This window comes from Ogataea parapolymorpha, chromosome I (genome assembly GCF_000187245.1).
Source record: "Ogataea parapolymorpha DL-1 chromosome I, whole genome shotgun sequence".
Lineage (NCBI taxonomy): Eukaryota > Fungi > Ascomycota > Pichiomycetes > Pichiales > Pichiaceae > Ogataea > Ogataea parapolymorpha.
Window position 1 is genome coordinate 496,311 of NC_027866.1, and position 26,948 is coordinate 523,258.

Genomic DNA, 26,948 nt, shown 5'->3' on the forward strand with positions numbered 1-26,948 from the left:
ATACAACAGACATACCTAAAAACTAAATTTTCCAATAAATAAATAAAATAAATATGTTAGCGGTATGGAGCATCTGCATCGGCAGCATACTTGTACTCCTGCTCCCATCTGTCGCCGTTGGAAAGCAGCTTTTCTTTGTTGTACAGCAGCTCCTCCCGCGTTTCTGTCGAATACTCAATGTTCGGGGTCTCGACAATGGCATCCACGGGACAGCTCTCCTGACAGTAGCCGCAGTAGATGCACTTGGTCATGTCGATGTCATATTTATAAGTTCTTCTGGACCCGTCCGCACGCTCCTCTGCCTCGATCGTGATAGCCTGCGCTGGACAGATCGCCTCGCACAACTTGCATGCAATGCACCGCTCCTCTCCAGACGGATACCGTCTCAGAGCATGCTCGCCTCTAAACCGCGGTGAAATGGCTCCCTTCTCAAACGGATAGTATATGGTGTACGGAGCGCGGAAATACATCTCCAGAACGACGTACATGCCCCTGAACATCTCCGCCAGCAGATACCATCTAGTTGCTTTGGAAAGTGCTCCCTCTTTGGACTCCTCCCAGGTTCGAGGACGCGGCAGCCGGAAGCCCGTTGGCCACGACGACTGCGAGGAGCCAGCCGTAGCAGACAGTGCCGGCTTGAACACTGTCCGGGACAAATGCAGCGATCGAACCTGTCTCAAGCCGATGCGAATCATAATGAAGAATAAATAATTTGGGGTACTCCACCTTTTGTCGCACCCAGGGAGTTACCCGGCCCACACCACCGTTTTGGGGAAATTAATATAAGCCATTTTATTTTTCATAATCTGTGTAAAGCAAGCGCGTTTCCCAACTTCTGTTTGCCCAATTAACTTTACACTCAACCAAAGATGCTTAGACTGCAAGCAAGAACCTTCTCTAGCACTGCTAGAGCCCAGCTCGCCAAAATCAACCTCATTGGCACCATCGGGTCCGACGTCACCAAGGCCACCACGTCCACCGGCAAGGAGTACGTCAGATATTCGCTGGCAGTCGACTCCAGATCGAAAAACAACGACTCCACCTCGTGGTTCAACATTGCCTGTTTCAATGAGAACCAGGCTAACTTCATGAGCGAACGTCTCGGTAAGGGAGCCAGAGTGTACGTCGAAGCCGACGTGTCCAACAGTCTCGTTGAGAGAGAGGACGGCTCCAAATATATCTCGTGGGTTCTATTCCAGAACAACCTCGAAGTTGTGAGATTCCCAAAGAGAGAGGAGCCGGCCGAGTCGGAATAAAGCCCGGCCTTTTTTAAATCTGCTTTGTAAGTTAGTCTTAGCTCAATCGAAATAAAGTAATTATATATCTGTGTACTCCAGCCCCATCCGGCGCAGGTCGCGGCGTATGTCCTCGTCCAGCAGGTCCAGCTCCGCCTGCCGCAGCTCGTGCCGGATATCCTCGTCGCGCGGCGTCGTCAGCTGCGACGACGGCGTGCTGACGTAATCGTCGTATGGACTGCGGCCATCTGATTTAACGTCGTCCAGTTCCCAGCTCGAGACCGGCGATTCCTGCACATACTCCTTGTCAGAGCCGGAATCTGTGCTATACTGCGTGCTAGACGTGGTGTTTCTGGAGATGTAGTTCTGTTTCTTGACCACTTTTCGGGACTCCTGCCACGCACGCCATCTCTGCACCAGTCGGCGGCCACCAGGCACCGTCTCTAGCCAGTCCACGTACATGTACACGGCGTCCTCGCCGAGTCCAAACAGCGCAAAGCCGACAACCGACATCGCGATCTGGATCCACCGTTCTGCGTCGTCGAATGAGTTATACGGCAGCCGCAAAATTGTGTCCCAGTACAGTTTTCTGCTGAAGTCTGGCTTGAACTGCGGCTGCCAGCCGTTCATGTTGAGCACCAGCGACAGGACCTTGAGCGGAAACATTGCACCAATCACGAGCGAGCAGAAAATGAGCATTTTACTAAATCTGCGCAGCGAGTAACCCGAGTTGGTGCACTGCAAGATGTTTCTGGTGTTCTTTCTCTTGGCGAAAAACACAGCCAGGGTAGCCAACGCAGTGACAAAACATAGCACCGCCCACAGCAGCAGCCAGAAGTAGTATAGCAGCAGCGAAATGCCGTATTTCAAGAACACCAGCCGACACCCTGTGCACTGCGTGATGGCGTATCTGAAATAGAGCGCAAAGTACACAAACACGGCGATCAAAAGCGGGAATCCGACCACGCTGAACAGTTCAATGGCCGTCTTGGTGCGTTTGCTGTTGAACCAATACTCTGTCCACCGGTTGGCCAGTAAAATCATCATCAGATTGAGCAAAATGCAGAAGATCGAGCCGGTGATGCCAAACTGCGCCATGAGCTGCACACGGATAGTCAAGTCGCACCAGCCTCTGCCGTCCCACGCGTCCGCGTAGTCGTCGCCGCCCCATATAACGGCGGCAACAATGTACTCCAGCATCATAATCTCCAGATAGATAAACAGTGCGCTCGCAGGGATGTTGCGAGAGCGGATGTGCCACAGCATCGGCGGCACGTTCAGCGCAAAGCACAGCGCGTGAATGCTGATCAAAAACGCTTTAAAATCAACCATTCTGAATGCAATTTGCCGTCTCCATCCCGCTCGCTTTATATAATTTCCCGTTAGCTACCATTGTATGATAATTCACCTTTGCAACCCAAAAACGGAAATCTCGGCTGTGCATTTTTCTGAGACACCAGTCAACCATTTTCCACGCTTCTCAGCGCTTGTGTGTCAGAGCAAGTGCAACAACCATCCCCAAACATGCCTGCGCAAACAGACCAATCAGAGCACGGCCTGACCACCGAGACATGCCCTCTTGCACGCGGCAGTGCGCATCCCAGCGCGCCTCGATGCCAGTGTCGGCAACCGAACCGTCTGCAGGGTCCGCAAACGGGTCAGAAACCATGCTCTTGTCCTCGTACCGGCTCTCGTCATCGCTGGGCCGTGACTTGCGCACAGATCCGCCAAGAGTCCACTCGTCGTAAAACCAGCAGTACATCCTTGCACCAACAACGGCAAGCAGCACCGGAGGCAGCAGCAGGCCAGCAACAAACAGCTGGCTGTCAGTGTCAATTGGAAAGTGTACTTACTGGCGCAATGTGGCTTATAAACGTGGTTTGGAGTGCGCAGACGTGGCAGTCGCAGAAATTTTCCTGGTAGCTGTCGCTTTGCAGTTCCTCGACTCTTCCTAATTCGGTGGCTCTCATGATAGCACAACAGTGCACTCGCAACAGGCTTTATACCGGCCAGGGTCCGTGTGGAGTTGGTTTTAGTCGTAATCGCTGTATCAAAAATATTACCGTTTTGGGAATATCAATGGAGCAGTCCTCACTGTCTAAAGAGATGTTCGGAATAGTGTTTGACAAATGCCAAAGGATGGTCTGCGTCGTGGGCACCCATTTTGCCAATTCCCGGCGAAAAACACGTGATGGGCAGCACCAGCACGTCCGACACGAGTTTCGGCACATCCAGCTTGGTGAAATCTTTCCAGGTGACTTTGGAGAAAATTCCACTAAGAACATAGTCATTGAAATATTTGAAGATGACGTCTGTCCAGACCCCGGCTCCGGTCCACTCCATGATCGAGAAATCGCTGGCGGCGTCAAAGTCCAAAGTGCCTTCCTTGGCCCGTTTGAGCGTCTCTTCTGTGATCGTAGCAATCACCTCACGCAGGATTGGGTGCCCCGGTTTGGCCTGGATCACCCAGTTGGCGAACTGCAGTCTTCTGGCAAAGAATTTACGCCAGTCTGGCGTGTCTGGGTCTGATTGGATCCCGATGATCATGCCGATCTCCGAAGGGTCGACGTTTTCTGGGATCCAGTTGGGAATCGGCTGCAGCGGCAGCGTGTCGACATCAGCATAAACTCCTCCCTTTGCAAAAAGTATTAAATATCTGAAAAAATCCATCTTGAGCACAATGTGGGGGAGCAGCTCGTACGCTTTCACCACCTCTGGCATGTGCATGTATAAATAGTGGACAATCGCGTTGGAAGTGTCATCGTTGAATAGCTCGTGCACAAAGCCCGGGTTCTTCAACGCCCACTGTTCCTCTCCTTCTTTGTACCTGGGTCCGAAATTGGCGTCGTTTAAACCGTACTTCCACGACTGCCAGATATAAGCAGGAAACTTCCTGTTCTGATCGTATGGGAACATGTACGCCAAACGCTCGCGCAGAGTCGCTTCCGGGTTCGGTCTGCGCAGCTCGCTCAGCTGTTTCTCCAGTCTCTGTCTGTCCTGTTCCAGTTTTTTTAGACGAACGTCCTGCTCGTTCAGCAGCTTCTCGGTCAGCTCGTTTAGCTTGCGGGCTATCTCAAGCTCCTCTGAGTTCGATTTTCCCGAAAGACCGAGTCCTGATCCGCGCCGGCCTCGTCCTCTGCCCTGATGATCCTGTTGTGATGAGTCTGACATGGGCACTCCTGGACTTAGCACCTGGTGCAGGTCTGGCGTCGAATCCGACGATAGTCGGATCAGCACCACGACGATCGCCACAATGCTCACAGACAGAAGCAGGGTCCGCTTGACTGTGTTTATTTTCATCGCCACGTAGAGGATTTGGATAAATCTTTTCTGTACTTACGTAATTACTAGGTAGCATAGCAGAAAGTGAAGAGAGGCAGCTCGTCAAAAAGGAGGCAGTTGCTTGAAGTAAATTTAGATTGGATTTGACTAAATCCAGGGCCAGTTATGGTTGCAGTATCTGATGTGCCATCTCTTCCATGTTGAGATCGAGAGTTAGGAACCGACAACACTAGCAGCCAGCGCTGTCACCAGCATTGCATCAGCTCCTGCTGGAAACCCAGCGTCCATGCAACCAGCACGCGTTTTTCTATTGTTAGACATCCAGTATCCCGGCCGTTTTGATCTCCTGTCCCGCTACCTCTGACCTTTTAGTTATATGCTATCCAGTACTTAGCACAGCCAATTAGCAATAAATTTTTCATAAATGATTAAACCCTCTTCTTTGACAGGTGTGCGATTTACCTGTCTTGGACGCCAAGCTGCGAGGCTTGCATCACAGAGGACGCTCGGCCAGCTCTTGCGGAACGGACTGGCCAAGCCGGAATTTCAACGGACAACCTTACGACCATTTATTTCTTGCACGCCAAGAACCAGCATTTTAGCACTAATGACGACCCCGAGCGCACAGACCGCCACGAAACTAAACATGAGCATGCTACGGCGCACGTACACGAATATGAGTCCACGAGAGCGATTTCTGGCGGCGGGAAAAAGCAGACTCGACCGCCTCGTCCTGCGGGCGAAATGGATTCTTCTGCGGCAAAACCGGCCCTTCAACATGGACGAGATCAGCGCTTTTCTGTCGTGGATCGTGATGGGCAATTTTCTGTGGATTTTCATAGGAACCACCACATTTTGCGGCCTGCTAATCTACGTTGGAAATACGTTCACCGACGGCAAGATCAACAAGAAGTTCTTGCAGAAACTCATTACTTTCGATAACAAACTCAATGTGGACATCAACAGCGACGATTTCAAGGCCTCCTGGGAGGACGGCGCGATCAAGTTGCAGAATCTCGTTGTTGGATTTGGCCCCAACGAACATCTACACTACAGCGTCAAGATTGACACTGTGACTGTGACGCTGTCGCTCGGGAAATGGCTGGACGGCAAGGGACTCATCAAAGATGTAGATTTGACCGGCGTGGTTGGCTCTGCACACATGGACGAGCATTATCAGGAGGTCATGGACGAGTCGTTTTCCGCAAAATACGAATTTGAGCACTTTCAGATAAACAATCTCAAGCTGGTGGTGAGGCGCAAAAATTGTCCTCCGTTGGAGGTGGAGATATTCAACTGCAAGCTTCCAAGATTGCGGCGCAACTGGATCACGTACGACTTTATCAACGCGGATGCATTTTCGGGATCGATCAATGGGTCATTGATCACGCTCCACAAACGCCAAAATCAGTTTGCCGAGTTCTCTGCTCTGGACCATACGGAGGACACGAACCCGTGGAAGAAAATCACCCGGCTGCGTATTGACCAGCTGGACCTTGCGCGGGTGACCGGCCCGGTTTCGAAGCTAAACTGGCTCCGCTCGGGCTCGGTCGAGCTGACAGTCGACATTATGCTTCCTACAGAAGACGACTCGGAAAGTATTAAGGAACTGTTGCTGCAGGGCAACGAGACCACCGAGGAAAACAAGTACGTTGTGATGGACTTCAAGGTGAACTTTCACGATCTGCATGCTAGGGTGCCCGCAAAAATGCCCTGTTCGTCCTTGACCAATGCTCCATATATTTCAGAAGCAGATTTACGCAGCCTGATCACGTTTATTAATGACAAACGTTTTGGCTTAGCCATGCGCACGGCTGAAACGTGGGACATCGACGAGAATCCTTTTGACGGGTCAGATCTTGCTACAGAGCCCGACGAGGGCAAATCGGTGGACCCACGTGTTCCCCCGATAAAATTCCGTCTGGTGCACAACCTGGCCAATTTTGAGCTCGTGGACATGGTTGCCTGCTTGGGACTGCACACCGACCCGCCGCGGGATCTGAGCGGGGTACAAAAGCAAAGTTTCGACAACACCAACAAGCTTATTGATGCGGCCATGACAGAGATGCTCGGGTTGCTGATGCTGTACAAGGAGGAGCTGCAACAGCGGCTGATCGAGGCTTACTCGAAACGGACGAATTTTGAGATATTCTTCAACAATTTCATCCTCGGCAACCTGATCCTGGTCGGGCTTGGCAGTTTTGTGATTTAGATAAATGAGCATGTGGCTGAAAGCCCCAGTATTATGTATATAATTTCTATATAATTACGCAACATGAGCCGCGCCGAAATCCTACCTTGGCACGTTTTTTTTAGATCTCGGACAATTTAATTTACGCACCGACGCGGCAGTATACGGCTCAATAAATTTAATTTTAGCTAGCATGCAATAGGAGTTGTTATAAATATACGCGGAACTCTTTTTGGGCTCTATATATAGTCGACAAGTGCGCCAAAATTCAGCATCGCAGGCGAGTTTGGGTGATACTTTTATAAGCTTTACCGTATCTTGGAGCGATTACAAATCAGAAATATTGAACAAAAGGGAGCTTTACAAAGCAGCAGATAAATGTGGAACCTCTGGAAAGAACCGTACCAGGACTTGGAGGCGCAGGGAATGTACAAGCTCAGACAGAGTCAATATATGAGTCGGGTGCGTACACACATCTTCTCGCTGCTGCTTGCGTTATCCATGTCTGTCGTCGCTATTCATTTCTACATTAAGGCAGCTCGCCTCAGTCAGGAGTTCGAGGACCAGATCGGCTCGCGGCTCCTCAATATAGATACCCTCACACATGACGTGATCGTCAAGCCGATCCATTCGCACAATGACGAATGGAGAAGACATCCGTTGGTGGACGCCCTAAAAGTGGGCGCGAATTCCGTGGAAGCCGACTGTTTCTACTTCCCAAATGACCCGGATACCATATATGTGGGTCATAACACTGCCTTTCTCAAAAAGGAGCAGAACGTCGACTCGCTATATCTGGACCACTTGTACGATATGTTAGAGAAAGCCAATGTCAAAAATGACACTTCTCGCAAAAATGGTATTTTCTATACTTCGCCGGAAACCACCACATACTTCTACATTGACATTAAGACCAAGGGCGAAGAGCTGTTGGAGGCACTGAATAAGAAACTGGAGCGATTCCTCGCCAAGGGATACCTCACTACCTACGACTCTGAAAAAGACGAATTTCGCGAAGGGCCTCTCACCATCATTATCACAGGAAATTACCCTTACAATTACATAAGTTCGCAAAAACTCCGTTACACCTTTATCGATGCACCATTGAAAGATCTTGTGGACCCAGAGAAGGCCCGTCTCTATCCGGCCGGCAAAATCTCGATATTTTCTTCCGCTTCGCTATCTGAGCTGACAGGCTCCCACAAGGCGCTGAGTTTGTTCAACGGGCTGTCCACTCACCAGCTCGCCGACATTGAGAAATATATCTCTGCTGCTCACAAAGTCGGGCTCAAGACACGGGTCTGGGACACCCCGAAGTTCACAAAGTCGATCAAACACACCGTTTGGAAGCAGATTATTGCCCTGGGATCTGATTATCTAAACGCCGATGAGCTTAAGGAAGCCGTCAGCATATGATCCGCAACGATGAGCGCAACTAGGGTAAGGTGTAAGGGAATGGCCGAATAAATAAAAAAAATAAATCGATCAAATAAATTAAGTCAATCAAAATTCGGATTTATTATAAAATAAAGCTTAAACAAAATAATTAATTGAATTAAACATTTCTTGCCATCATGGTACGTATTGCAATTATTTGGCCCTCCTAACACCCAGTCTTTGAATCCACACACGGGACTGCCAAAAGGCTGGAAAATCAAGATCTCCAAAACACACAACCAAGAGTACTACTACAACCCGTCCACGTCCGAGTCGATCTGGACCCCTCCAGAGGGAACGGACAAAGATGCATTGGACTTGTATCTGTCGAAAAACTTGCACAAGCCGAAGAAGGTGGCGGCCAGACACATCCTCGTGAAACACAGAGACTCGAGAAGACCGTCCTCGTGGAAAGAACAGAACATCACACGCACGAAGGAGGAGGCGGTCGAGCTGATCAAGGGCTACAAAGCGCAGATCGAGTCTGGAGAGGCATCATTCGAGGAAATCGCATCCGAACACAGCGACTGCAGCTCGCACTCGAAGAACGGCGACCTGGGCTACTTTGGGCCCGGCGAGATGCAACCTAGTTTCGAAAAGGCCGCGTTCGGCCTACAGGTCGGCGAGCTGAGCGACGTGGTCGAGTCTGACAGCGGCATCCATCTCATCGAAAGAACAGGATGATGGACACAATTGTGCTTATGTAATCACCAACCGTCCGGTAACCATGTCGAAAACGTTGGGGCCCGAAAACTTGTCGTCGAGATGTTGAAGACCTTTCATAGAAGCGTGTGCACAAATATATCGAGGTTTTTAACTCGTCCTAAATATCAAGCACTGCCGTTCCGACACGCGGGTGTGCATGTAAAAATATATAAAGTGGCAAATCCATACGGGGTCAAAAATTTACACTACTGCTCGCACGCTACTATGAGCCCTCCACAGAGACAGGTTTTGCCTGCAAATGTCAAGCCAGTTCACTACGATCTGAGTCTGAAGCCTGATCTGACCACTTTCAAGTTTAATGGAGAGGTCACCATCGACCTGAACGTGAAGGAAACAAGCAACTTTATCGAGCTTCACACTCTGGAGCTCGAGCTTTCTGAGGTGCAATTGAGCACTAAGGAAGGAAAAGTGGCTCCTAAGGAGACATCCTACTCCAAGGATGACCAGTCAACGACGTTCAAATTTGGCGACAACGTCCTGAAGGCGGGAGAGTCCGTCCAATTGTCCATCAAGTTTATTGGTGAATTGAACGACAAATTGAGCGGATTTTACAGGTCTTCGTACACGGAGAACGGCCAGACCAAGTACCTGGCTACGACACAGATGGAGGCCACGGACTGCAGACGGGCTTTTCCGTGTTTCGACGAGCCTAACTTGAAGGCCACTTTTTCCATCTCCATTGTTGCCGACAAGGAGTACACCTGTTTGTCGAACATGGACGTGAAGGAGGAGAAGTCTGTTTCCGAGACCCAGAAAAAGGTCGTTTTCAACACGACTCCGCCTATGTCTACGTATTTGGTTGCGTTTATTGTCGGAGACCTGAAATACGTGGAGTCCAAGTACAAGTTCAGAGATATTCCTGTCAGAGTGTACACCACGCCGGGCTACGAGAAGGAGGGTCAATATTCTGCAGAATTGGCCGCCAAGGCTCTTGAATACTACGAAAAGGTGTTCGACATTCCATATCCGCTGCCAAAGATGGACATGGTTGGTATCCACGACTTCTCGGCGGGTGCCATGGAAAACTGGGGTTTGGTCACCTACAGAATGGTTGATCTGCTGGTGAATGAGACCAAGACCAATCTGGCCACCAAGCTGCGTGTTTCTGAGGTTGTTGCTCATGAATTGGCACATCAATGGTTTGGAAACATCTGTACGATGGATTTCTGGGACTCTCTGTGGTTGAACGAGAGTTTTGCTACCTACATGTCGTGGAAGTGCTGTGATCACTTTGAGAAGGATTGGAAGATCTGGGAGAACTTTGTTGGCGACTCGTTGCAGATGGCTCTTTCGCTGGATGCTTTGAGATCGTCACACCCGATTGAAGTTCCTGTTGCGCATGCCGACGAAATCAACCAGATTTTCGACGCCATCTCGTATGAAAAGGGATCCTCTGTTCTTAGAATGCTTGCTAACTACCTCGGCGAGGAGACTTTCATCAAGGGCGTCTCTCACTACGTGAAAAAACACATGTACGCCAACGCTGTGACCGAGGACCTGTGGGCCTCGTTGTCTGAGGTGTCAGGCAAGGACGTCCAATCCACGATGAACATCTGGACCAAGAAAGTCGGCTATCCATTGGTGCAGGTGTCTGAGAAAAACGGCAAGGTGACCATCAGACAGCACAGATACCTCACTACCGGTGATGTCAAGCCAGAGGACGACACCACCGTGTATCCGATCTTTTTGAGCATCAGGACCGACGACGGTGTCAAGGAGTTTGTGTTTGACAAGAAGGAGCAGGAGCTGGACCTCAAGAGCTCTGACTTCTTCAAGCTCAACAGCGACACCACCGGTGTGTTCAGAGTGAACTACGAGCCGGAAAGATGGCAGGCTCTAGGTGCTGCCGCCGACAAGCTCTCTGTCGAGGACAGAATCGGTCTTGTTGCCGACGCTGGTGCGCTGTCGGTCTCTGGCTACTCCAAGACCACCAACCTGCTTTCTCTGACGTCGCACTTCAAGAATGAGCCATCGTTCTTTGTGTGGTCCGAGATGATTGCCAGAATTGGTGCCGTCAAGCGCGCCTGGCTCTTTGAAGACGAGAGCATCAAGGAGGGTCTCAAGGCCCTGGTCAGAAGCCTTGTGAGTGACAAGTGCCACAAGGCCGGCTGGAAATTCGACTCGTCCGAGTCCTTCCTTGAACAGAGACTCAAGGCACTGCTATTCAGCGCTGCTGCTGCCAACGGCGACCAAAAGGTTATTGACGCTGCCAAGAATCTGTTTGCAGGCTACATTGCCAACGAGAAGTCAGAGTTAGACCCTAACCTCAGAGGAACGGTGTTCAGCGTTGCCGCAACTCACGGCTCCAAAAAAGAGTTCGAGGCGCTCGTCAATTTGTACAAAGAGACACCGCTCGCGGACGAAAAACAAGAGGTGCTGGCCAGTCTCGGCAAGTTTGAGGACAAAGAGCTGCTCACCAAGGTCACCGACATGCTTTTGAACGGAACTATCAGAACTCAGGACGTGATCAGACCAATGGCTGGCATGGCTACTCACAGAGCCGGTGTCGAGCACCTGTGGGACTTTGTGACCAGCAGATGGGACGAGATTGTGAAGGCCATCCCTGCATCGCTGACTTTGCTGGCGTACGTGGTGGATTGTGCCACACGCGGATTCACCACCAAGGAGCAATACCAAAAGGTGGAGGAGTTCTTCAAAGACAAAGACACCAAGGCGTTCGACCAGAAACTTGCCCAGGCTTTGGAGTCGATTGAGTCCAGAGCTAAATGGGTCAGCAGAGACTCCAAGGACGTTGCTGACTGGCTTAAGGTTAACGGTTACTCATCCTAGGGTTGCGTGGTTTACGTCATCACTTACGTACACAAAAAATAAACTAGCACTACGAAAACCCTGCCTCAGGTGGATCCCTTGTTGCCCCCATCTGATTATCCCTAAATTCTTTTGTTTATCTGTAAACCCGATTTATTGATTATGGAGAGGGAGATGTCCAAGAGTAACGCCGCCTCGTCCACGCCCAACGTTAAGGGCTCTGATTGGCTGATCTTGAGGCCGGCGAGTGCCCCCAAACAGCAGACGACTAGCGAGTTGATCACCCCAATGTCAGCCAGGGAGCATGCTGTTTCCAAGATACCAGTTATCACCCCCAAAGCCAATAAGGTGGTTTCAAGAGCGTCGAACGAGTGGGCTGGCCACGGAATCAGGTTCAATGAGTTTGTTAACGACACATCGTTGACCCCCGTTAACGTCTTTGGCAGAGCCGCTACTGCTGGGTCTACTACGACGGCGGCCACCGTGGGGACGAAACTAAATTCCAACGAGCTGAGAGAAGACGACTCTGTTTCGTGTATTACCAACTCGTCAACTTCGACGCCTTGCAACCCCAAAAAACGCAAACTAGAGGCGGAGCCGCTGCCATTCTTCTCGTACAAGAGACCAGAGTATGGATTACAAGAGAGCTCGATGTCGAAAAAAATGCGCGACCCCGAGATGGCAGCATGGATCAATGAATCGCTAGAAACGATCCAGGATTACGAGAAAATCGTGGAAAAGGTGATTTGTCTGAGAAACAAGTTTAACAAACTGCTCTCGCCAGAGACCGAACCTTAATTTGCTATAGTTGTTTATTCTGTGAGATACACAATATTAAACAGGAAGTGTGTTGCTTACTTTCTGTATCTTCTGAGACCTCTGTTAGCAGAGACAGCGATCACGGAGGCTGGGACCTTGAAGCCAAGGGATTTGATCATTTCGTCGGTGTCGGCATCGATGTGGAGCTGGCCCTTGTTCTTCTTCAAGTCCAAGGCCGACACTTCTGGGACGTATTGGTCCTTTCTTTCTCTCTCTTCCTCTTGCAACTTGAACGAAATACCTCTGACTGGACCCTTTTGAATTCTCTTCATCAAGTGAGTGGTGTAACCAGCGATCTTGTTTCTCAATCTCTTGGACTGGATCTCGGCGATTTCACTGGTCAATCTCTTGTTGACCTCAAAGTCCAAGGTCAATTTTGGATAGTATTTCTCGATGAGAACCTTGGAGGCTCTCTTGACGGTCTTGGTTCTAACTCTACCCTGAACATGTTAGTCTTTGGGGTTCCACTTGCTATAGCCAGCTAGCGCCTACTTACCATTTTGTGATGTTAGTTTTCAATCCTGGTAAAGAAATTTTTCACAGGACTGAACCAAAAATGCGATTTTGGCCCGCCGTTACATCACGTGATACTTTCCCAATTTTTTTTACCCGTAACTTTATTGCTTATTACAATTCCCGTACAAGGTCCCACCCGCATTACGTACATCGGGGGCGAAAATATAAATAGTGCCAAACATCCCGCTTTCCAATGGCCAAGTTCCACTGCGACGTCTGCTCGTCGGACTGCACACGCCGTGTGCGTATACGGTGCGCAGTTTGTGCCGACTATGACCTCTGTGTGCCGTGTTTTGCCAAGGGCGAAAGTTCTGGCAAGCACAAGCCGTACCACGACTACCAGGTAATCGAACAACACCAATATCCGATTTTTGACGAGGATTGGGGAGCCGACGAGGAGCTACTACTGATAGAAGGCTGTCAGACTCTTGGGCTGGGTAATTGGCAAGATATCAGCGACTTCATCGGAGGTCGGTCTAAGGAGGAAGTTGGAAAACATTACGAGGAATATTACCTAAACTCTCCGTGCTATCCCATTCCTGATCTTAATAAAACCTTTGAGCATGTTTCCACGTCGTCGTTCCTGCGCAAACGCAAACAGCGCCTCGACTCACGGAAGAACCTGCCCCTGCCCCCACCGAAAAAGGTGCTTACCTCAAAACCGTTGTGCTCGGACATTCAAAAGTATATGCCCGGCAGACTGGAGTTCGAAGAGGAAGCAGATGACGAGGCAGAGAAGGTTGTGCAGGACATGGTTTTCGAAGGAGACGAGACAAAGGAGGACATTGAACTCAAGTTGACGATACTGGATATCTACAACTCGAAGCTGACGATGCGAGCCGAACGCAAACGGCTCATGCTGAAAAACAACTTGCTGGATTACCGAAACAACATAGCTATTGACAAAAAACGGACAAAGGAGGAGCGCGAATTGTACAACAAACTGAAGGCCTTTGCGCGGATAATGACGCCGGAGGATTTCAAGGAGTTCACCGATGACATGCTGAGCGAAGTGCGCATCCGCAACCGGATCCAGCAGCTGCAGGAATGGCGTCGCAACGGTGTGATGTCATTCGAGGGCGGTGCAAAGTACGAAAAGGACAAGATCAGCAGGCTATCTCGCGTGAATCTTGGCATTGCTACTGCCCCTATTACTTCTGGCAGAGAACGGCATACGTTGAACTCTGTTCGGTCCACGTCAAGACACCAGACTCCTTCATTTGATGGTAACCCCAAGAAGCGCGGGAACCAGCCGCTGGACATTTCGCAGGCGCTCGACTATGACCTGTTGTCGGACGAGGAGAAGGTTTTATGTTCGAACCTTCGCATACTGCCGAAGCCATATTTGGCAATCAAGGAGACATTTTTCCGCGAGCTGCTACGCACGGGAGGTGTCTTGAAGCGCAAGATTGCCAAGGAGCTAATCAAGATAGATCCGGCAAAGACGATGAAAATATACGATTTTTTTGTGCAACAGAAATGGTGCAATGCTACATAGTGTATTATACTGTACGATAGGAAAAAATAATTAAAGGTGAATAATTTTTTAAAAAAATTTAAGATAATTCAGCATTTTTCACCATGTCTAAGTCTCGCTACTTTTTGGAGCAAAGCGTTCCTGAGCTGCAGGATCTTGAGCGTAAGAAGCTCTTCACAAGAAAAGAGATTACGATGATCATGAGAAGGCGTACCGACTTCGAACAAAGGATTGCCGGCCGAGGATCCAAACCTATGGATTTTCTTGCGTATGCCCAGTACGAGAAGAATTTGGAGAAGCTGAGACGCAAACGTTACAATAGAATGAAGCCGTTAATTGACACCAAGCCGTCTGTGTCGGACTGGGCGTCCAGTCGGCGGATTTTCTTCATTTTCGAGCGTGGAGTCAACAAGTTCCCCAAAAGCATGGATCTGTGGTCGTCTTACCTGAAGTTTGCCCGCAAAAACGGCTCTGTTAAGGTGGTGTACTCGATCTACTCAAAATTGTTGCAATTACAGCCGAAAAATATCAACGTCTGGTTTTCTGCTGCCAGCTACGAATTTGAACAGAACAGAAACGTCAAGTCCGCCAGAAACCTGTTCAAAAGATGTGTGAGATTCAATCCAGAGAGCAGCGAGGTCTGGCAGGAATTTATTAAGCTGGAACTGACGTACTTGTCCAAATTGCTACTCAGAAGAAAATTGCTCAAGATAATTACCGAACAGCAGCAGATCCAGGACTTGAAAGAAAATGAGGCAGGCAATTTCGACGGAGACGACATGATCAGCCTGATTCCAGACACAGAGCTCAACGACGAGCTCAATAAACTGCCAGAAATGAACATCGACGTGCTTGGAACCGCAGAAACCAACCCGGTGCTCAAGGGAGACCTCGTGCTGGCCATCTTCGACGTTGCCGTGCACGCGATCCAGAAAAACGTCCAGCTGTCCGAGGACAAGTTTGCCAAAGTGTGGGACTTCTGTACCAGAGTGCTCACCCTGATCGACAACTACGACATCCTCGACAGACTGTACCTGGCAAACCACGTTGTCGAGTGGCTGGCACATGACCATGGTCACGTGCCAAAGGTGATCCTGTTGCAGCTGTTGCTGCCGCTACGGTACGTGCAGCTGGGCGACGCCGAGTTTGTGAACACGCTGCAGAGCTCGGTCAAGACATACCAGTCGTGGGCTACGCGGGCCAAGGTGGAGGCGGCCGTGAAAGACGAGGTGAAACATCTCTACACCGACTACATCACGCAGCAGTACCTGAGCAGGGCTGACGGCGAGGTGAAACAGATCCTGACACTGCTTGTGAAGAAACTGAAATAATCAATCCACCTTATTTAGGTCGCTGAGCTGGATTTTTTTCGAGATCCGTTTGTATCCGAGGCCAATGGCCACGACGGCCCCAACGACGAGCGACCCGGCGCAATACGTGGCGATGATAAGCGGGCTGTGGTGCTTTGGGAACCGGAGGAAGGTCATTCCGGAAGCGTCGGTGTCCTTGTTTCCATTGGCGAGCCATTTGACGTCGAATTTGAGCGGCACAGAGTCGCCGATGATGACCTTTGTGGTGTTGAGCGAGCTGGACCAAGCCGTTCCCGAGACTATTTGGTTGTCTCTTGTCATGAAAAGCACGTTGACGTTTGGGTCCAGATCGAAGTGCGACTCCTCGACCACGCCACGGAATTGGAACACGATCGGCACGCTGACGCCAGATTTCGGTTTGACGTCCACCTTGCACGAGAACGGAGCGTCGTTATGTAGATATAATTGGAATAGATGGTATATTTCGTCCTCAAATTTGACGGTGCACTCGATCTGCTCGTCGTGGCCGTATTTCAACGCCAGCGGTTTGGCCGTCTCCTGGCACTTGAGAAAGTCTGCGTAGACAACGTTTCCCTGCGAGTCGAACTTATGCTCTCCGTTGTCGATTTGCCGGGCATTGCACTGCAGTGGGACGGCGTCGTTAGGCGCGTAGACGGGCAGCTTGGATATATCGTCTTCTGGATCCGGGAATGGGCGGATTCTGCCTGCCAGCGCGGAGCCGACTAGCAGCAGAAGAGGAAACAACATCGACAGATAAATGTAAAATAAATGTTAGCAACAGAAAAATTAAAAAAAAAAAGAAGAGCCAAACCCGTGCAATCAGGATCTGGATTTCACAAGCTCACAGGTGCTGATATAGTACAAATACATAAAGCTAAGACACTCACTTGGCCATGGTCATCATCTCGAGCTCGCTCGGATTGGTGATGTGTCTGAGACACTTCTTCTTGGCCTTTTGGGACCGCCAGTGCGCGGTGAGACCGTCCTTACGTTTGAAACTCTTGCCACAACCCCATTCCTCGCCGTTCTTGAGCACTCCACCGCACACAAAGCCGCCGTCGTTCTTGTGCTGGTTGGTCTCGTGGCGTCTGCGGTCGCTGTGACGCGCAAAGAACTGCTTGCACTTGTCGCATTGGAACGGCTTGCGGTGCTCGTGGGTGGACTGGATGTGCGAGTTGAGGTTCATTTTCCGCGAAAACGTTTTGCCACAGCCCGAAAACGGACACGCAAACGTCCGGGGCTGTTTTCTCGAGCCCTGGCCGCCATACTTGCCCGGCGGCGACGGAAGCCCGCCGTTCGAGGACTCCACCATCCCCTGTTTCGCGCCGTCGATGCGCAGCGCGATGTCGGCCGCTTTTCTCGACCAGTCGATCGAGTTCTCGTCCTCTTTTTGGGCCTTGCCGCCGGGAATCGACTGGTACGGCACCGAGTTCGCCAGCGTGAACAGCGGGTTGTCCTGCTGCGTGGCCGGATTCGAGCTGCCCGACTCGGACGCGCCCTGCTGCGACGACGAGTGCTGCGCAAAGGGGAACAGGTTGGCGATATATTTGGAGTCTGCGCCAGCCATCTCGATCGGCGGCAGCTTTTTATGGTCCTCGCGCAAATGCGACGTCGACGAGGGATAGTACAGCGGCTGCGACTGGTGCTGGCCCATAAGAGACCCGGGGTTTTTTTGTAAACTTGGTAATTGAGGCTGTGTTGTTGTGCCTGCCGGAGCGTCCTGCGAATATTGCAATAAATCCGGCTGGCCCTCCGCCTTGAGCGCCGGATCTGTGGTGAGATTCTGGTCGTCGTTCATTGCCAGATCTGTGCGATACTAGGAGGCCGTACTTGTGATTAAAAACAAGGCTGGAAAAAACAAGGCTCAACACATTTTTGGGCGGAGGCGTATTATGTAAGCGGAGACAGAAAGTGCAAGTACGGCGACGGAGACCACGTACCCCAAGATGGGCCAGAGATCTGTAGGGAGTACGTGCACCTCACTCACGTGCATCTCCAGACGGACGTCCTTCAAATACCGCCGCGACTGCTCCGCGTTGGTACTATAGTAGTCCGGAACCACGGTTATGAGCACGGCGGCGTCGATCTGGCGGAGGTCGACGTTGACGGGGGCCGTGGCCGACCAGCACAGCTTGGCGAAGTGCGGTGTAGGGCGGAGGTCGTTCGTGGCCAGCCGCAGCTGGACCTGCTGGCCGTTTTCCGACGGCGCCACGTGCGTCAGCGGGTCGAGCGACACGGACAGCACGTTCAGGCCGAGCTGAAGTGGCTGGACATCGTCAGGAGCCGTGGCGTGAGAATTATCGCCGTGCACGGGCACAAACTGCAGCGTTTCCGTGTTTGCGAGCGCCAACGACCACCAAGCAAGACAGAGCACGAGCTGAATATATTTCATATTCGATAACGAGACACACCTGGCACCGGTGTTTTTGTTTTATGAAAAGAATTTGGACGCCTTACGTTGACATCATGACATTGGGAATTTCGCAAAGCACCGAGACAAAAGAGGAAGCGACTTTGAAGAAGTCGCCGTCCATCACCAACATCTCGAAGTTTGCACAGCCGAAACCGCTTCCGATCAGCTTCAATATGAAGATCAGCGAGGAGCTGGCCGAGATCAAGACGGCATTGACGGACCTGAAAGTGCGTTCGAAGAACAACAACCAGAGTCTCACGAAGCTGAACGAGAATCTGGCGAGATTCAATGAGACAACGGGCGGCGAGGAGCGGAAAGAGCTCCAGACACTGGTGCAACAACTGCGCGAGGTTGTCGAGGAATTGAGGGCAGGAAAGGAGCCGGGGGAGGCAGAAAAGGAGAAACAGGTTACGGATTTTACAAAGGACCAGATAGTGGCAGATCAGAGCTATCTGGAGGCCCTTCGTGCCGAGCAGACGGAACTGCTCCAGAAAAATAAAGCGGCCACGGAAGAGCTTCTGCGCACAGAATTGGCCGCGTCTCAGCTGCGCGCCAAATGTGTACAGTACACAGCTCATCTGAAGACGCTCCGGAGCGAGTTCAAGCAGCTCGAGACGGAGAAAGAGCATCTGATCAGCAATCTAGAGCGTGAAAAGCAGAACAGCCACACCCCAAGTAGCCAGAAACTGCTGGATTTGCTCACAGCAGCATCTCTCGACAACGGTGGTACTATCCGGTCTGGCACGCGCGCAGAAAACAAGGAGAATCACCGCATCTTCAGCTCCGTGTATTAGGGTTGACATGACAGCTTTTTTTTTTATCAGCTGGCGCTTACGTAACGGAATATGGGCGGTGAGTTCTGGCGAACGGCCGGGAACTCCGTGACCTGTGGAGGAGAGCAAGAAACAGTGCATGGCGTGACGTCCCCACAAGATTCCCTAGTTAGCCCGCGTTTTTACAGGGCAGGCACAGGGTCCCCAGCAATTTTCTGTCCTGTCAAATCGTCTCGCCTCGCGCCCCTCCACCCCCCGCACACCACGCGCATATTATATTCCAGGCTTATCTTTATAAATAAATTTGCCTTCCTTCTCTTTAGCAAACAAGTACTTGTTTTTTAAAGAGGTAAAGGGCATGTCCAGAGCGATCAATTACGACACATTCATAGACCCGGAATCAGCCAGATCATCGTTATCTTTCGAATCGAACGGCTCCAACAGCTCCAACATCTTTTCCAATCAGGGAGAATATGATCTCTCTGTAAACAACCTAACCAGTGTTCTATCATACGCCAGCGATATGGACAACCACACTTTGAGCGACAAGGATACTATAGCAACGGGCTCAACGGTCACAGGGACTACGAACAACAACAACAATAGCACTGCGCAGACGGGCTTTGTCAACCCGTTCGAAATAAACTCTTCCATATGGACTTCTGTGCCGCAACCCGAACCTCGGGGGCCGCAGGATCTACTTTCGCCTTCGTCACATGCGCCAGAGTTTCCACGGGATCCAATAGTCTCGCCACTTTCCCCATACGCTACTTTAATGAGCCCCCCTTCGGGATCCTCATTTTCTGCCCAGCCTCCATCTCAGGCAGAGTTCGGGTCGAGACGAACTTCCTATGTTGGAGAGTTTACCACGCATAGCAGGCCATCGACAGGCAGCATCTGGAATTCCAGAGACGACAACAGAAGCTCGATTGGGTCTGCTGGGAGTCCGCTGCTCAGTTTCCCTAATTTGAGCTCTCCTCCGCAACTGCCCACCGCATGGCAGTCGCCGCCAGCATCAGACTTTGCTGCTCTTAGACGGTACTCGTACGATGCTGCGCTGGGAGCCGCCACGCAGTCTGGGTCGTCCGGCAGCACGCAGCCCTTACTTCCGGCGCTTCAGCAAAAAAGACAATCAGCATCTTCAACTTTTGGGCATGCCCCAGGTTTGGACTTTGTGAAATCACTCGAGCAAAAATCAACAGCGCCAGCGCAACAAACAACTCAATTTCCAGGAGTACTCAACTTTCAGGACCAATACTCACAAGCATACAAAGAAGCAGATCTATATTTTACATCTCCGTCGCCCGAGTCACTCAACTTGTCGAAGGTGTTGGAGAACCTAAACACGCAGCAGCTGCCGAAGTTCCCAGGAGGAGGCTTGCCCGGTGTAAAGCTTGTTCTTGTTTGTTTCAAGAGCGGCAGATTGGATGTGTTCTTCCTTCCGCCAGAGAATCAGAAACTACTGCAGAACATGAAGGTTGGCGAGTTGGTGATTGTGGAGGCTGATAGAGGGCGGGACTTGGGAAAAGTGGTCAAACTAGATGTGTCGATCGACGAGGCGCGTTTGTTGAAGCTGAAACAGTTCCAAGAGCAGCAAGCGGCCCTCAACCAGGAGAACAACGACAAGCACCCTGTGCTGCACTTCCCAAAGCCAATAGTGCGCTTTGCGTACCCTAACGAGGTGGCGCAGCTGCTGTTGAAGAAGAGCGACGAGGAGAAGTCGCGCAACGTGTGCCAGCTGAAGGTGAAGTCGCACGGGCTGGTGATGCAGGTCACAGACGCAGAGTACCAATGGGACCGTCGCAAGCTGACGTTTTACTACCACTCCAACGCACGGATTGATTTCAGGGATTTGGTCAAGGAATTATTCAGGATATACAAGACACGGATATGGATGTGCAAGCAGCAAAAAAGAGAGATTTAGGATTTTAGAGATAGACTAGAAAACATGAGTCACGGTTTGAGACTGTCATAGGTTATGGAATAGAATATACGCAAGGTGATGGTTATTCATTTTTTGCTGTAGTGAGCAGCATACTCCTCGTCGGTCACCTCCATTTCTTTCCAAGTGTGTTGCAAATACGCCTGCAAATCTTTGAGCTTTTCAAAAGCGGCGTCTTTGTCGAACGTCTCGCCGTTGCTTCTTCTGCGTTCAAACTCCTCGCCGATCGCAATGGCTCTGTCGGAGATGACCTTCATTCTATACGAGATCCACTCTGGGTAGAACTCGTTGTACATGGAGCCAAAGTTGTTTTCCGGCTTGACTGTCTTGAGCACGCTGGTTTCCGGCTTGGTAGAGTCCTTGGCCCTGTACGAGGTGACAGTAGTAATTCTCTCGGTGTAGCCGACCGGCAGCGCTGCCAAATGGGTCAACTTCCTGCCCTGGAGAACCGTGGCCTTACCTTTTGCCGGGCCTGCTGCAGGCACGATCTCGCCGGAGCCCGTTTTGATGAGTGTCTCGCCGCCAATCATTTCCGTCGTGTCGGAAAGCATCAGCACACACACGAACGGATACGAGTCATTGTGCCAGCCCACCACGGCCGGGATGTCGGAGTCTGTCTTGTCTGCCAGCGACGATCTTCTTCTGGCGGAGACTTTTTGGTTGAACGCCTCGTCCTCCGAGCGCATGGCGACGTTGACGTTGGCAACCTCGTAATCCATAATCACCTCGAGCTCGACGCCGGCCATGGCGGAAACAGCAGCAACGGTTTCCGGATGGGTCCAGGCCCTATATGTGAACGGACAGGTTGGCTTTGCGTAGCCGCGGATGGTGCAGTCGAGGCCTGTGGTGGAGTTGAACGAAACTCTGGCCCACTGGGAGAACACCTCTTCGCGCAGGATCTCTGCTCTCATGATTTCGACGGCCTCCTCAGTGAAGAGCGGGAATGGCGCGCTGACGCCGATGTCGGAGATCTGGTCGTCGCACACCGCGCCCAGCTCTTCCATCGTGGTGCGCTTAACGGTTTGCAGACAGTCTGGGGTGAAAGCGAGGTGTTTTTTAGGGTCGAATTCCACGTTGATGTCAACATTATTAAGGGTTTCGCTGATGGGCTTGATTTGCGCCTCATAAGCCTGGGGCAAAATCCTCTTATGGAGGTTGCCCGTCTGGATCTGCTGGAGAAGCTCTGCGGTTGCCATTGGTGCTGGAAGGGGAGAGAGAGGGTGTATTTATAATGGTAGCAGCGCTGCGAAATAGTTGCCTAATCTGGAAACTGCCCCAGAGATAAGGGCGGATTGCTGGGTGTGCAATCTGGAACAGGAACGGTTCGGTTTTGCTCGGTCGTAAGAACAATAGCGCCTACAATAGGAAGATGATGGAGATATCTATCAGCGTTGGTGTGTCTGTGACAAGCAATCAGAGCTGGAGGAGCAAGGCGAGGAAAGCCGAGCAGGCAGATTGGCCGCAGTTTTGAAAGGAAAATAACCAGACAGAACGGAATGCCGCGAAAGGAATGCTGGGAGTATTGCGCAGAATCGGAATTACTGGCTGGAAGGAATATATTTATACAAGATTAAACAGACCGGTTGGCTGGCCAGAGGATTAGAGCGAGATATTCCGCGGTGCTATCTACAAAAAAAGCATCTCTGCACCGCAAAGGTTTTTATGTTGACATTTTGATACATCCTTACACCACGACGAATTTCTTTGTTGAGCTAGGCAGTGCAGCCCGGACATGGTGCCCCTGTGACATTCTCGCTTTGGCAAAGTGCGTCTGCTGCCCATTTCCCACATTTGTATGTATGCTGCAAATTAGTTCCCGTTTCATCGCCCTTTGCTGGCACGCGTCCGCTCGGCCTCCTAATGAAGCCCCTTCGAACGCGTTCGCTATTCCTGCAGCTATATTAAACACGGTTCTATTCGAATCATGGCCGAAAATAGAAATGAAATGTCGAAATATAATAAAACTGCTGCATGCCGCGCGCCGCAACTTCCGTTTCCAGCAAAGTCTAATTACAACTCATTCGCTCTTTGTGTACACTTTCGAGGTTCAATCACAGGAGGCCTTCAACATATATAAACAACAAAAAAATCCAGCTGTTGCTAAAATCCATGTCTGTTAACGTGTCTAGACCTACCAGATCGAACTCTGATCCGTCACCAGCCCGTCAAACAAGGTTGCCGCCTTTGAGTTCGCTCCTTAACCACTCCCCAGTGCGCTCCCAAGTGCGGCCGGGAAATACGCCATCCCACAAGATGGTGCTTCCGCCACTTGAGCATATCACGTCGAGTCCCAGCTACAAGCGGTCTAACTCATTCCCATTGTACAATAGCCCCGTCACTCCCGTGGCGAACCGTGTGCTACCACCCCCACCTCCAATGTTTTCGCAGACACCCGCGCTACGCGCACAGCCTCCAAGACAATTCGCCGTTACTCCACACAAGCCAGAAAGACAAATGGCAAAATCGCCGCCAAGTGAGGGCAAGAGCTTTGCCTTCATTTCGCATTCGGTCTCCACGTTTCTGTCCTCCGAGCCGGACATCGACAATGCCCGTCTCGCCAGACGCAAAAGAAGAAGAACGTCCCCCGCCGAACTGGCCATTTTACAGGCAGAGTTCGAAAAAGGAAATACCCCCAACAAGATGAGAAGAATTGAGATTGCGCGCAAGGTTGACATGACCGAGAAAGCAGTGCAGATCTGGTTCCAGAACAAAAGACAGTCGCTACGCAAAAATAATCAGAGCATTAAGGAGGTGGTGCTGGACATCCCCAAGAGACAGGACCTGGACCAGCAGCTCATGTCGGCAGAGGACCTGTCCACCGTCGACACTAGCGTGGAGGACGACTCTGCAACCTCTGTGGAGTCGTCGCCGGCCTCGTCTCCAAGGAACGAAAACCTGCCACCAAAAGGCATTTTCCTGACGCCAATGAAGACACCGGTGCGCAAGAACGTGCCGCAAAGCACGCCGAGCTCTGCCACCATGACGTTCAAGTTCAAAGCCAGCGATCTGGGGCTGGCAACGCCAATGACCCAGACACTGCATAAAAGACAGAAGCCAGTTATGAGGATGAACGTCAACAAGAAGCTGGGAAATGTGTTGAAGGACAGCACGAACACTGCACACGCAAAGCAGAGCGGCAAGACAGACATTGAATGTGTGGAAAACCTGCTGAGTTTGAAAAGTCAAACTCCGGTGTAGAGGATATGACGAGTTATGATATATATAAAGGAAGCATAATTAAATTATTTTTCTCAGTATAACGGTGCTACATCGCCAGCTACACATCAACATCTACTTGTCTCATAGTTTCCACTATATTATCACATATTTATGCTAGCTGCACTCACTTGCCTGCTCGCCGCTCAAGGTCCAGCAATCTTACCTCTTCTACCAGTGGTCTTGGTGTGTTGACCTCTAACTCTGAGTCTCCAGGAGTGTCTCAAACCACGGTGAGCTCTCATTCTCTTCAATCTCTCCAAGTCTTCTCTCAACTTGCTCTCCAAGTTGTTGGCAAGAACGTGGTAGTCCTTTCCGTCAACAACGTCGGCCTGTCTGTTCAAGAACCAAGCTGGAATCTTGTATTGGGTTGGGTTTTGCATGATGGTGACGATTCTCTCCAATTCTTCTTGGGTCAGCTCACCAGCTCTCTTGGAAAGATCAACATCGGCTTTCTTGCAGACCAAGTTGGCGTATCTTCTACCGACACCTCTGATGGTGGTCAGGGCGTACATAACCTTGATTCTTCCGTCAACGTTGGTGTTGAGGAGACGCAAAATGTGCTGGAACGAGCCAGATTCTTGAACAACGAGTCCCATGGTGATGTATTAAAGTTACAATTTTTCATGGACTAAAAATTTTAATTATAAAAAAAACCCTGCCCTGTACTGTGTCACGTGATTCCACCAAACGTTCCTATCTACAAAATGTGTTTGGTGTACTTGGCAGCGAAATACACAAGGGCGTCCTTTGAGACCACCAGACGGTCTGCCTTCAGCAGGTCTCTTACCTCGACGTCCTCTTTGCGCAGAATCCGCACCTTGTCGCTGTATTTGCTCACCGCCTTGGCCAGATTGGCTTCCGGATCGTATTCCCCAGGAATAAATAGCACGTTCAGCTTGCTGAACCCGTGCTTCGCCACAAAAGTATCGAGCGCGCGGGGATGACTGTGTGTCAGCTCCAGGTTGAACGAGTCGCCCGGAAGCAGCTCGGACCCGGCTGCTTCGTGCTCTCCAACGACAAACAATTTGCCCGCCTTGTAGGCCGAGCTCAATGCTATCCGGTATGCCATGTCGTAAACCTTCTGGGGCAGGTCCGTGCTGAAGTCATTAGGGGCCGTGCGGGCCAAAGCATATGCTCCACGGAATCTGATCGGCGAGTTTGCATCTCCCACTCTGGCCCGTCCAGAACCCTTCTGCGGCAGCAATTTGTGTCTGGAAAACTTGTGGTCGCTTCTCCCCGGCGGGTTGGACGCTCCCACACGTTTGTTGTCTAGTTCCATGACCACGGCAAGCCATAGGACGTCTCTTCTGATCGGAGCATTGAGGAAAGCGTTGTGAACGGGGAACACAGCATGCGGTTCGAGCGACGGGAATGCGCGCAACGTGGCCAGCGTGTACGTTGGCGGGACGGCCTTGTGGGGGAATTTTGACTCTGCTGCGGTCGCCAGGCCGCGGACGAACACGCCCAATTTCGAGACAAAAGACATTAATGTGTTGAAAATAATTAAATATTTTTTAATTAAAACACTCGGTGCAAAGGTGAGCCCGTATAGATTGACTTTTTTAACTCTCTGGGTAAAACACCATGACTTCGCAGCCGCACAGGTCCAAAAGACCGCCCATTGTGATCCCTCCGCCGCCCGTGGGTGCCGACGAGCCCACTCCAACTCCCGCAACCTACCGCACGCTCCCGCAAAAGTTCATACACTGTCCCAAAGACGACCTCATAGTGATCATATCGCGCATGCTTTCCTCGCTCATTTCCATCAACGACCAGCAAATCTCGTCGGACATCAACCAGCAGTCGCTCACGCGTTTTCATTCGCGTTCACCGCCACAAATCTCGCTCTACTCTTATCTTTCCAGACTTTCCCATTATTCGTCTCTGGAGAATTCCGTTCTCATAACTAGCATTTATTACATTGATTTACTCAGCATGTGTTATCCCATATTTGCAGTCAATTCTCTCACAGTGCACCGTTTTTTGCTGACGGCGACGACGGTGGCTTCCAAAGCGCTCTGCGACAGTTTTTGCTCCAATAGCCATTATGCCAAAGTAGGGGGTGTGAACTTGATGGAGCTCAACGTGCTGGAGACAGAGTTTCTCAACAAAGTCGGGTACCGCGTGGTTCCCCGAGACTTCAACTACGATAGACTACAGGAAAGGAAAAGCAGCACTGGGACGCTGGACACGGATTATTTGAAGAAGGTCAAGCTGGGCATCGAGAACGCCTCGGAGGTGCTTGATCTGTATTATAAACGGATGGTTATGCTTGTCGGCGCGCGCGATAACGGCACTGTCGGGTGTCACGACGACGTGGAGTACGAACTTGCTCCAGAAGCAGGTGGGAGCGAGGAGTGCAAGGCTGGCGACAAAACGCAGACGGGACTGACGGACGCCGGCAGACGAAAGTTACGCAAACTCGAAAAACCGGATACAAATGGCGACCAGGATTCCGCTAAATAACTAGAATTATTTATCAGTAAACTTTTAATTGTTGCTAGCCTTTTTATTTGATTATCTGGGGAAATTAAAAATATTCGATAATAAAAAAAGTCCTTTCAAAAATTGATGCTGATCTTTCGATGCTCATGGCGAGCTGCCCGACGTTTCCAGGTTCCGTACCAGGTGCGTGTTGCTGGAATGCCTGCTATAGCGCCCAGTTCGCTGGTACGGCTCGCGTTGCCCGGTCGAGTCGGGCAATTGGGTTATCGGTTCTATTCGCAACGCAGAGTCTCTCGAGTTTTCGAGTACGTCTACGACAAATGCCGCCGCCTTCGGTGGGTGCTAGTTAAGAGCAAACGACCCTTGAACAATG

At 50.8% G+C, this 26,948-nt stretch overlaps 21 protein-coding genes across 21 annotated transcripts; 12 read left to right on the forward strand and 9 right to left on the reverse strand.

The window, feature by feature from the left end:
* Positions 1-56: 56 nt before the first annotated feature.
* Positions 57-695, reverse strand: HPODL_02101 (NADH-ubiquinone oxidoreductase subunit, mitochondrial; the record flags this gene model as incomplete). The annotated part of the gene is made up of 1 exon (XM_014081714.1): positions 57-695. One exon carries the CDS (start codon positions 693-695, stop codon positions 57-59), a length of 639 nt encoding a protein of 212 aa, XP_013937189.1.
* Positions 696-869: 174 nt separating this feature from the next.
* On the forward strand, positions 870-1,256 carry HPODL_02102 (uncharacterized protein; the record flags this gene model as incomplete). Its single annotated transcript, XM_014081715.1, has 1 exon — positions 870-1,256. The coding sequence occupies one exon, from the start codon at positions 870-872 to the stop codon at positions 1,254-1,256; it is 387 nt and encodes a 128-aa protein (XP_013937190.1).
* A 60-nt stretch (positions 1,257-1,316) lies between these two features.
* HPODL_02103 (putative membrane protein) lies at positions 1,317-2,567 on the reverse strand (the record flags this gene model as incomplete). Its single annotated transcript, XM_014081716.1, has 1 exon — positions 1,317-2,567. One exon carries the CDS (start codon positions 2,565-2,567, stop codon positions 1,317-1,319), a length of 1,251 nt encoding a protein of 416 aa, XP_013937191.1.
* Positions 2,568-3,326: 759 nt separating this feature from the next.
* HPODL_02104 (Alpha-1,6-mannosyltransferase involved in cell wall mannan biosynthesis) lies at positions 3,327-4,535 on the reverse strand (the record flags this gene model as incomplete). Its single annotated transcript, XM_014081717.1, has 1 exon — positions 3,327-4,535. The coding sequence occupies one exon, from the start codon at positions 4,533-4,535 to the stop codon at positions 3,327-3,329; it is 1,209 nt and encodes a 402-aa protein (XP_013937192.1).
* A 760-nt stretch (positions 4,536-5,295) lies between these two features.
* Positions 5,296-6,729, forward strand: HPODL_02105 (Conserved hypothetical membrane protein; the record flags this gene model as incomplete). The annotated part of the gene is made up of 1 exon (XM_014081718.1): positions 5,296-6,729. The coding sequence occupies one exon, from the start codon at positions 5,296-5,298 to the stop codon at positions 6,727-6,729; it is 1,434 nt and encodes a 477-aa protein (XP_013937193.1).
* Positions 6,730-7,086: 357 nt separating this feature from the next.
* HPODL_02106 (uncharacterized protein) lies at positions 7,087-8,124 on the forward strand (the record flags this gene model as incomplete). The annotated part of the gene is made up of 1 exon (XM_014081719.1): positions 7,087-8,124. One exon carries the CDS (start codon positions 7,087-7,089, stop codon positions 8,122-8,124), a length of 1,038 nt encoding a protein of 345 aa, XP_013937194.1.
* A 158-nt stretch (positions 8,125-8,282) lies between these two features.
* Positions 8,283-8,829, forward strand: HPODL_02107 (Peptidylprolyl-cis/trans-isomerase (PPIase); the record flags this gene model as incomplete). Its single annotated transcript, XM_014081720.1, has 2 exons — positions 8,283-8,285; positions 8,323-8,829. The coding sequence occupies 2 exons, from the start codon at positions 8,283-8,285 to the stop codon at positions 8,827-8,829; spliced, it is 510 nt and encodes a 169-aa protein (XP_013937195.1).
* Positions 8,830-9,075: 246 nt separating this feature from the next.
* Positions 9,076-11,661, forward strand: HPODL_02108 (Aminopeptidase 2; the record flags this gene model as incomplete). The annotated part of the gene is made up of 1 exon (XM_014081721.1): positions 9,076-11,661. One exon carries the CDS (start codon positions 9,076-9,078, stop codon positions 11,659-11,661), a length of 2,586 nt encoding a protein of 861 aa, XP_013937196.1.
* A 141-nt stretch (positions 11,662-11,802) lies between these two features.
* On the forward strand, positions 11,803-12,438 carry HPODL_02109 (uncharacterized protein; the record flags this gene model as incomplete). The annotated part of the gene is made up of 1 exon (XM_014081722.1): positions 11,803-12,438. The coding sequence occupies one exon, from the start codon at positions 11,803-11,805 to the stop codon at positions 12,436-12,438; it is 636 nt and encodes a 211-aa protein (XP_013937197.1).
* A 56-nt stretch (positions 12,439-12,494) lies between these two features.
* HPODL_02110 (40S ribosomal protein S17-B) lies at positions 12,495-12,958 on the reverse strand (the record flags this gene model as incomplete). Its single annotated transcript, XM_014081723.1, has 2 exons — positions 12,495-12,899; positions 12,956-12,958. The coding sequence occupies 2 exons, from the start codon at positions 12,956-12,958 to the stop codon at positions 12,495-12,497; spliced, it is 408 nt and encodes a 135-aa protein (XP_013937198.1).
* Positions 12,959-13,168: 210 nt separating this feature from the next.
* On the forward strand, positions 13,169-14,473 carry HPODL_02111 (Transcriptional adapter 2; the record flags this gene model as incomplete). The annotated part of the gene is made up of 1 exon (XM_014081724.1): positions 13,169-14,473. The coding sequence occupies one exon, from the start codon at positions 13,169-13,171 to the stop codon at positions 14,471-14,473; it is 1,305 nt and encodes a 434-aa protein (XP_013937199.1).
* Positions 14,474-14,556: 83 nt separating this feature from the next.
* On the forward strand, positions 14,557-15,783 carry HPODL_02112 (uncharacterized protein; the record flags this gene model as incomplete). The annotated part of the gene is made up of 1 exon (XM_014081725.1): positions 14,557-15,783. The coding sequence occupies one exon, from the start codon at positions 14,557-14,559 to the stop codon at positions 15,781-15,783; it is 1,227 nt and encodes a 408-aa protein (XP_013937200.1).
* Positions 15,784-16,530, reverse strand: HPODL_02113 (Conserved hypothetical membrane protein; the record flags this gene model as incomplete). The annotated part of the gene is made up of 1 exon (XM_014081726.1): positions 15,784-16,530. One exon carries the CDS (start codon positions 16,528-16,530, stop codon positions 15,784-15,786), a length of 747 nt encoding a protein of 248 aa, XP_013937201.1.
* A 136-nt stretch (positions 16,531-16,666) lies between these two features.
* Positions 16,667-17,581, reverse strand: HPODL_02114 (uncharacterized protein; the record flags this gene model as incomplete). The annotated part of the gene is made up of 1 exon (XM_014081727.1): positions 16,667-17,581. The coding sequence occupies one exon, from the start codon at positions 17,579-17,581 to the stop codon at positions 16,667-16,669; it is 915 nt and encodes a 304-aa protein (XP_013937202.1).
* Positions 17,582-18,216: 635 nt separating this feature from the next.
* On the forward strand, positions 18,217-18,990 carry HPODL_02115 (uncharacterized protein; the record flags this gene model as incomplete). The annotated part of the gene is made up of 1 exon (XM_014081728.1): positions 18,217-18,990. One exon carries the CDS (start codon positions 18,217-18,219, stop codon positions 18,988-18,990), a length of 774 nt encoding a protein of 257 aa, XP_013937203.1.
* A 337-nt stretch (positions 18,991-19,327) lies between these two features.
* On the forward strand, positions 19,328-20,893 carry HPODL_02116 (uncharacterized protein; the record flags this gene model as incomplete). Its single annotated transcript, XM_014081729.1, has 1 exon — positions 19,328-20,893. The coding sequence occupies one exon, from the start codon at positions 19,328-19,330 to the stop codon at positions 20,891-20,893; it is 1,566 nt and encodes a 521-aa protein (XP_013937204.1).
* An 86-nt stretch (positions 20,894-20,979) lies between these two features.
* Positions 20,980-22,107, reverse strand: HPODL_02117 (uncharacterized protein; the record flags this gene model as incomplete). Its single annotated transcript, XM_014081730.1, has 1 exon — positions 20,980-22,107. One exon carries the CDS (start codon positions 22,105-22,107, stop codon positions 20,980-20,982), a length of 1,128 nt encoding a protein of 375 aa, XP_013937205.1.
* Positions 22,108-23,164: 1,057 nt separating this feature from the next.
* On the forward strand, positions 23,165-24,109 carry HPODL_02118 (uncharacterized protein; the record flags this gene model as incomplete). The annotated part of the gene is made up of 1 exon (XM_014081731.1): positions 23,165-24,109. The coding sequence occupies one exon, from the start codon at positions 23,165-23,167 to the stop codon at positions 24,107-24,109; it is 945 nt and encodes a 314-aa protein (XP_013937206.1).
* A 164-nt stretch (positions 24,110-24,273) lies between these two features.
* HPODL_02119 (40S ribosomal protein S18-A) lies at positions 24,274-24,726 on the reverse strand (the record flags this gene model as incomplete). Its single annotated transcript, XM_014081732.1, has 1 exon — positions 24,274-24,726. One exon carries the CDS (start codon positions 24,724-24,726, stop codon positions 24,274-24,276), a length of 453 nt encoding a protein of 150 aa, XP_013937207.1.
* Positions 24,727-24,827: 101 nt separating this feature from the next.
* HPODL_02120 (uncharacterized protein) lies at positions 24,828-25,616 on the reverse strand (the record flags this gene model as incomplete). Its single annotated transcript, XM_014081733.1, has 1 exon — positions 24,828-25,616. The coding sequence occupies one exon, from the start codon at positions 25,614-25,616 to the stop codon at positions 24,828-24,830; it is 789 nt and encodes a 262-aa protein (XP_013937208.1).
* Positions 25,617-25,714: 98 nt separating this feature from the next.
* On the forward strand, positions 25,715-26,596 carry HPODL_02121 (Cyclin; the record flags this gene model as incomplete). Its single annotated transcript, XM_014081734.1, has 1 exon — positions 25,715-26,596. The coding sequence occupies one exon, from the start codon at positions 25,715-25,717 to the stop codon at positions 26,594-26,596; it is 882 nt and encodes a 293-aa protein (XP_013937209.1).
* Between the last annotated feature and the right edge of the window lie 352 nt (positions 26,597-26,948).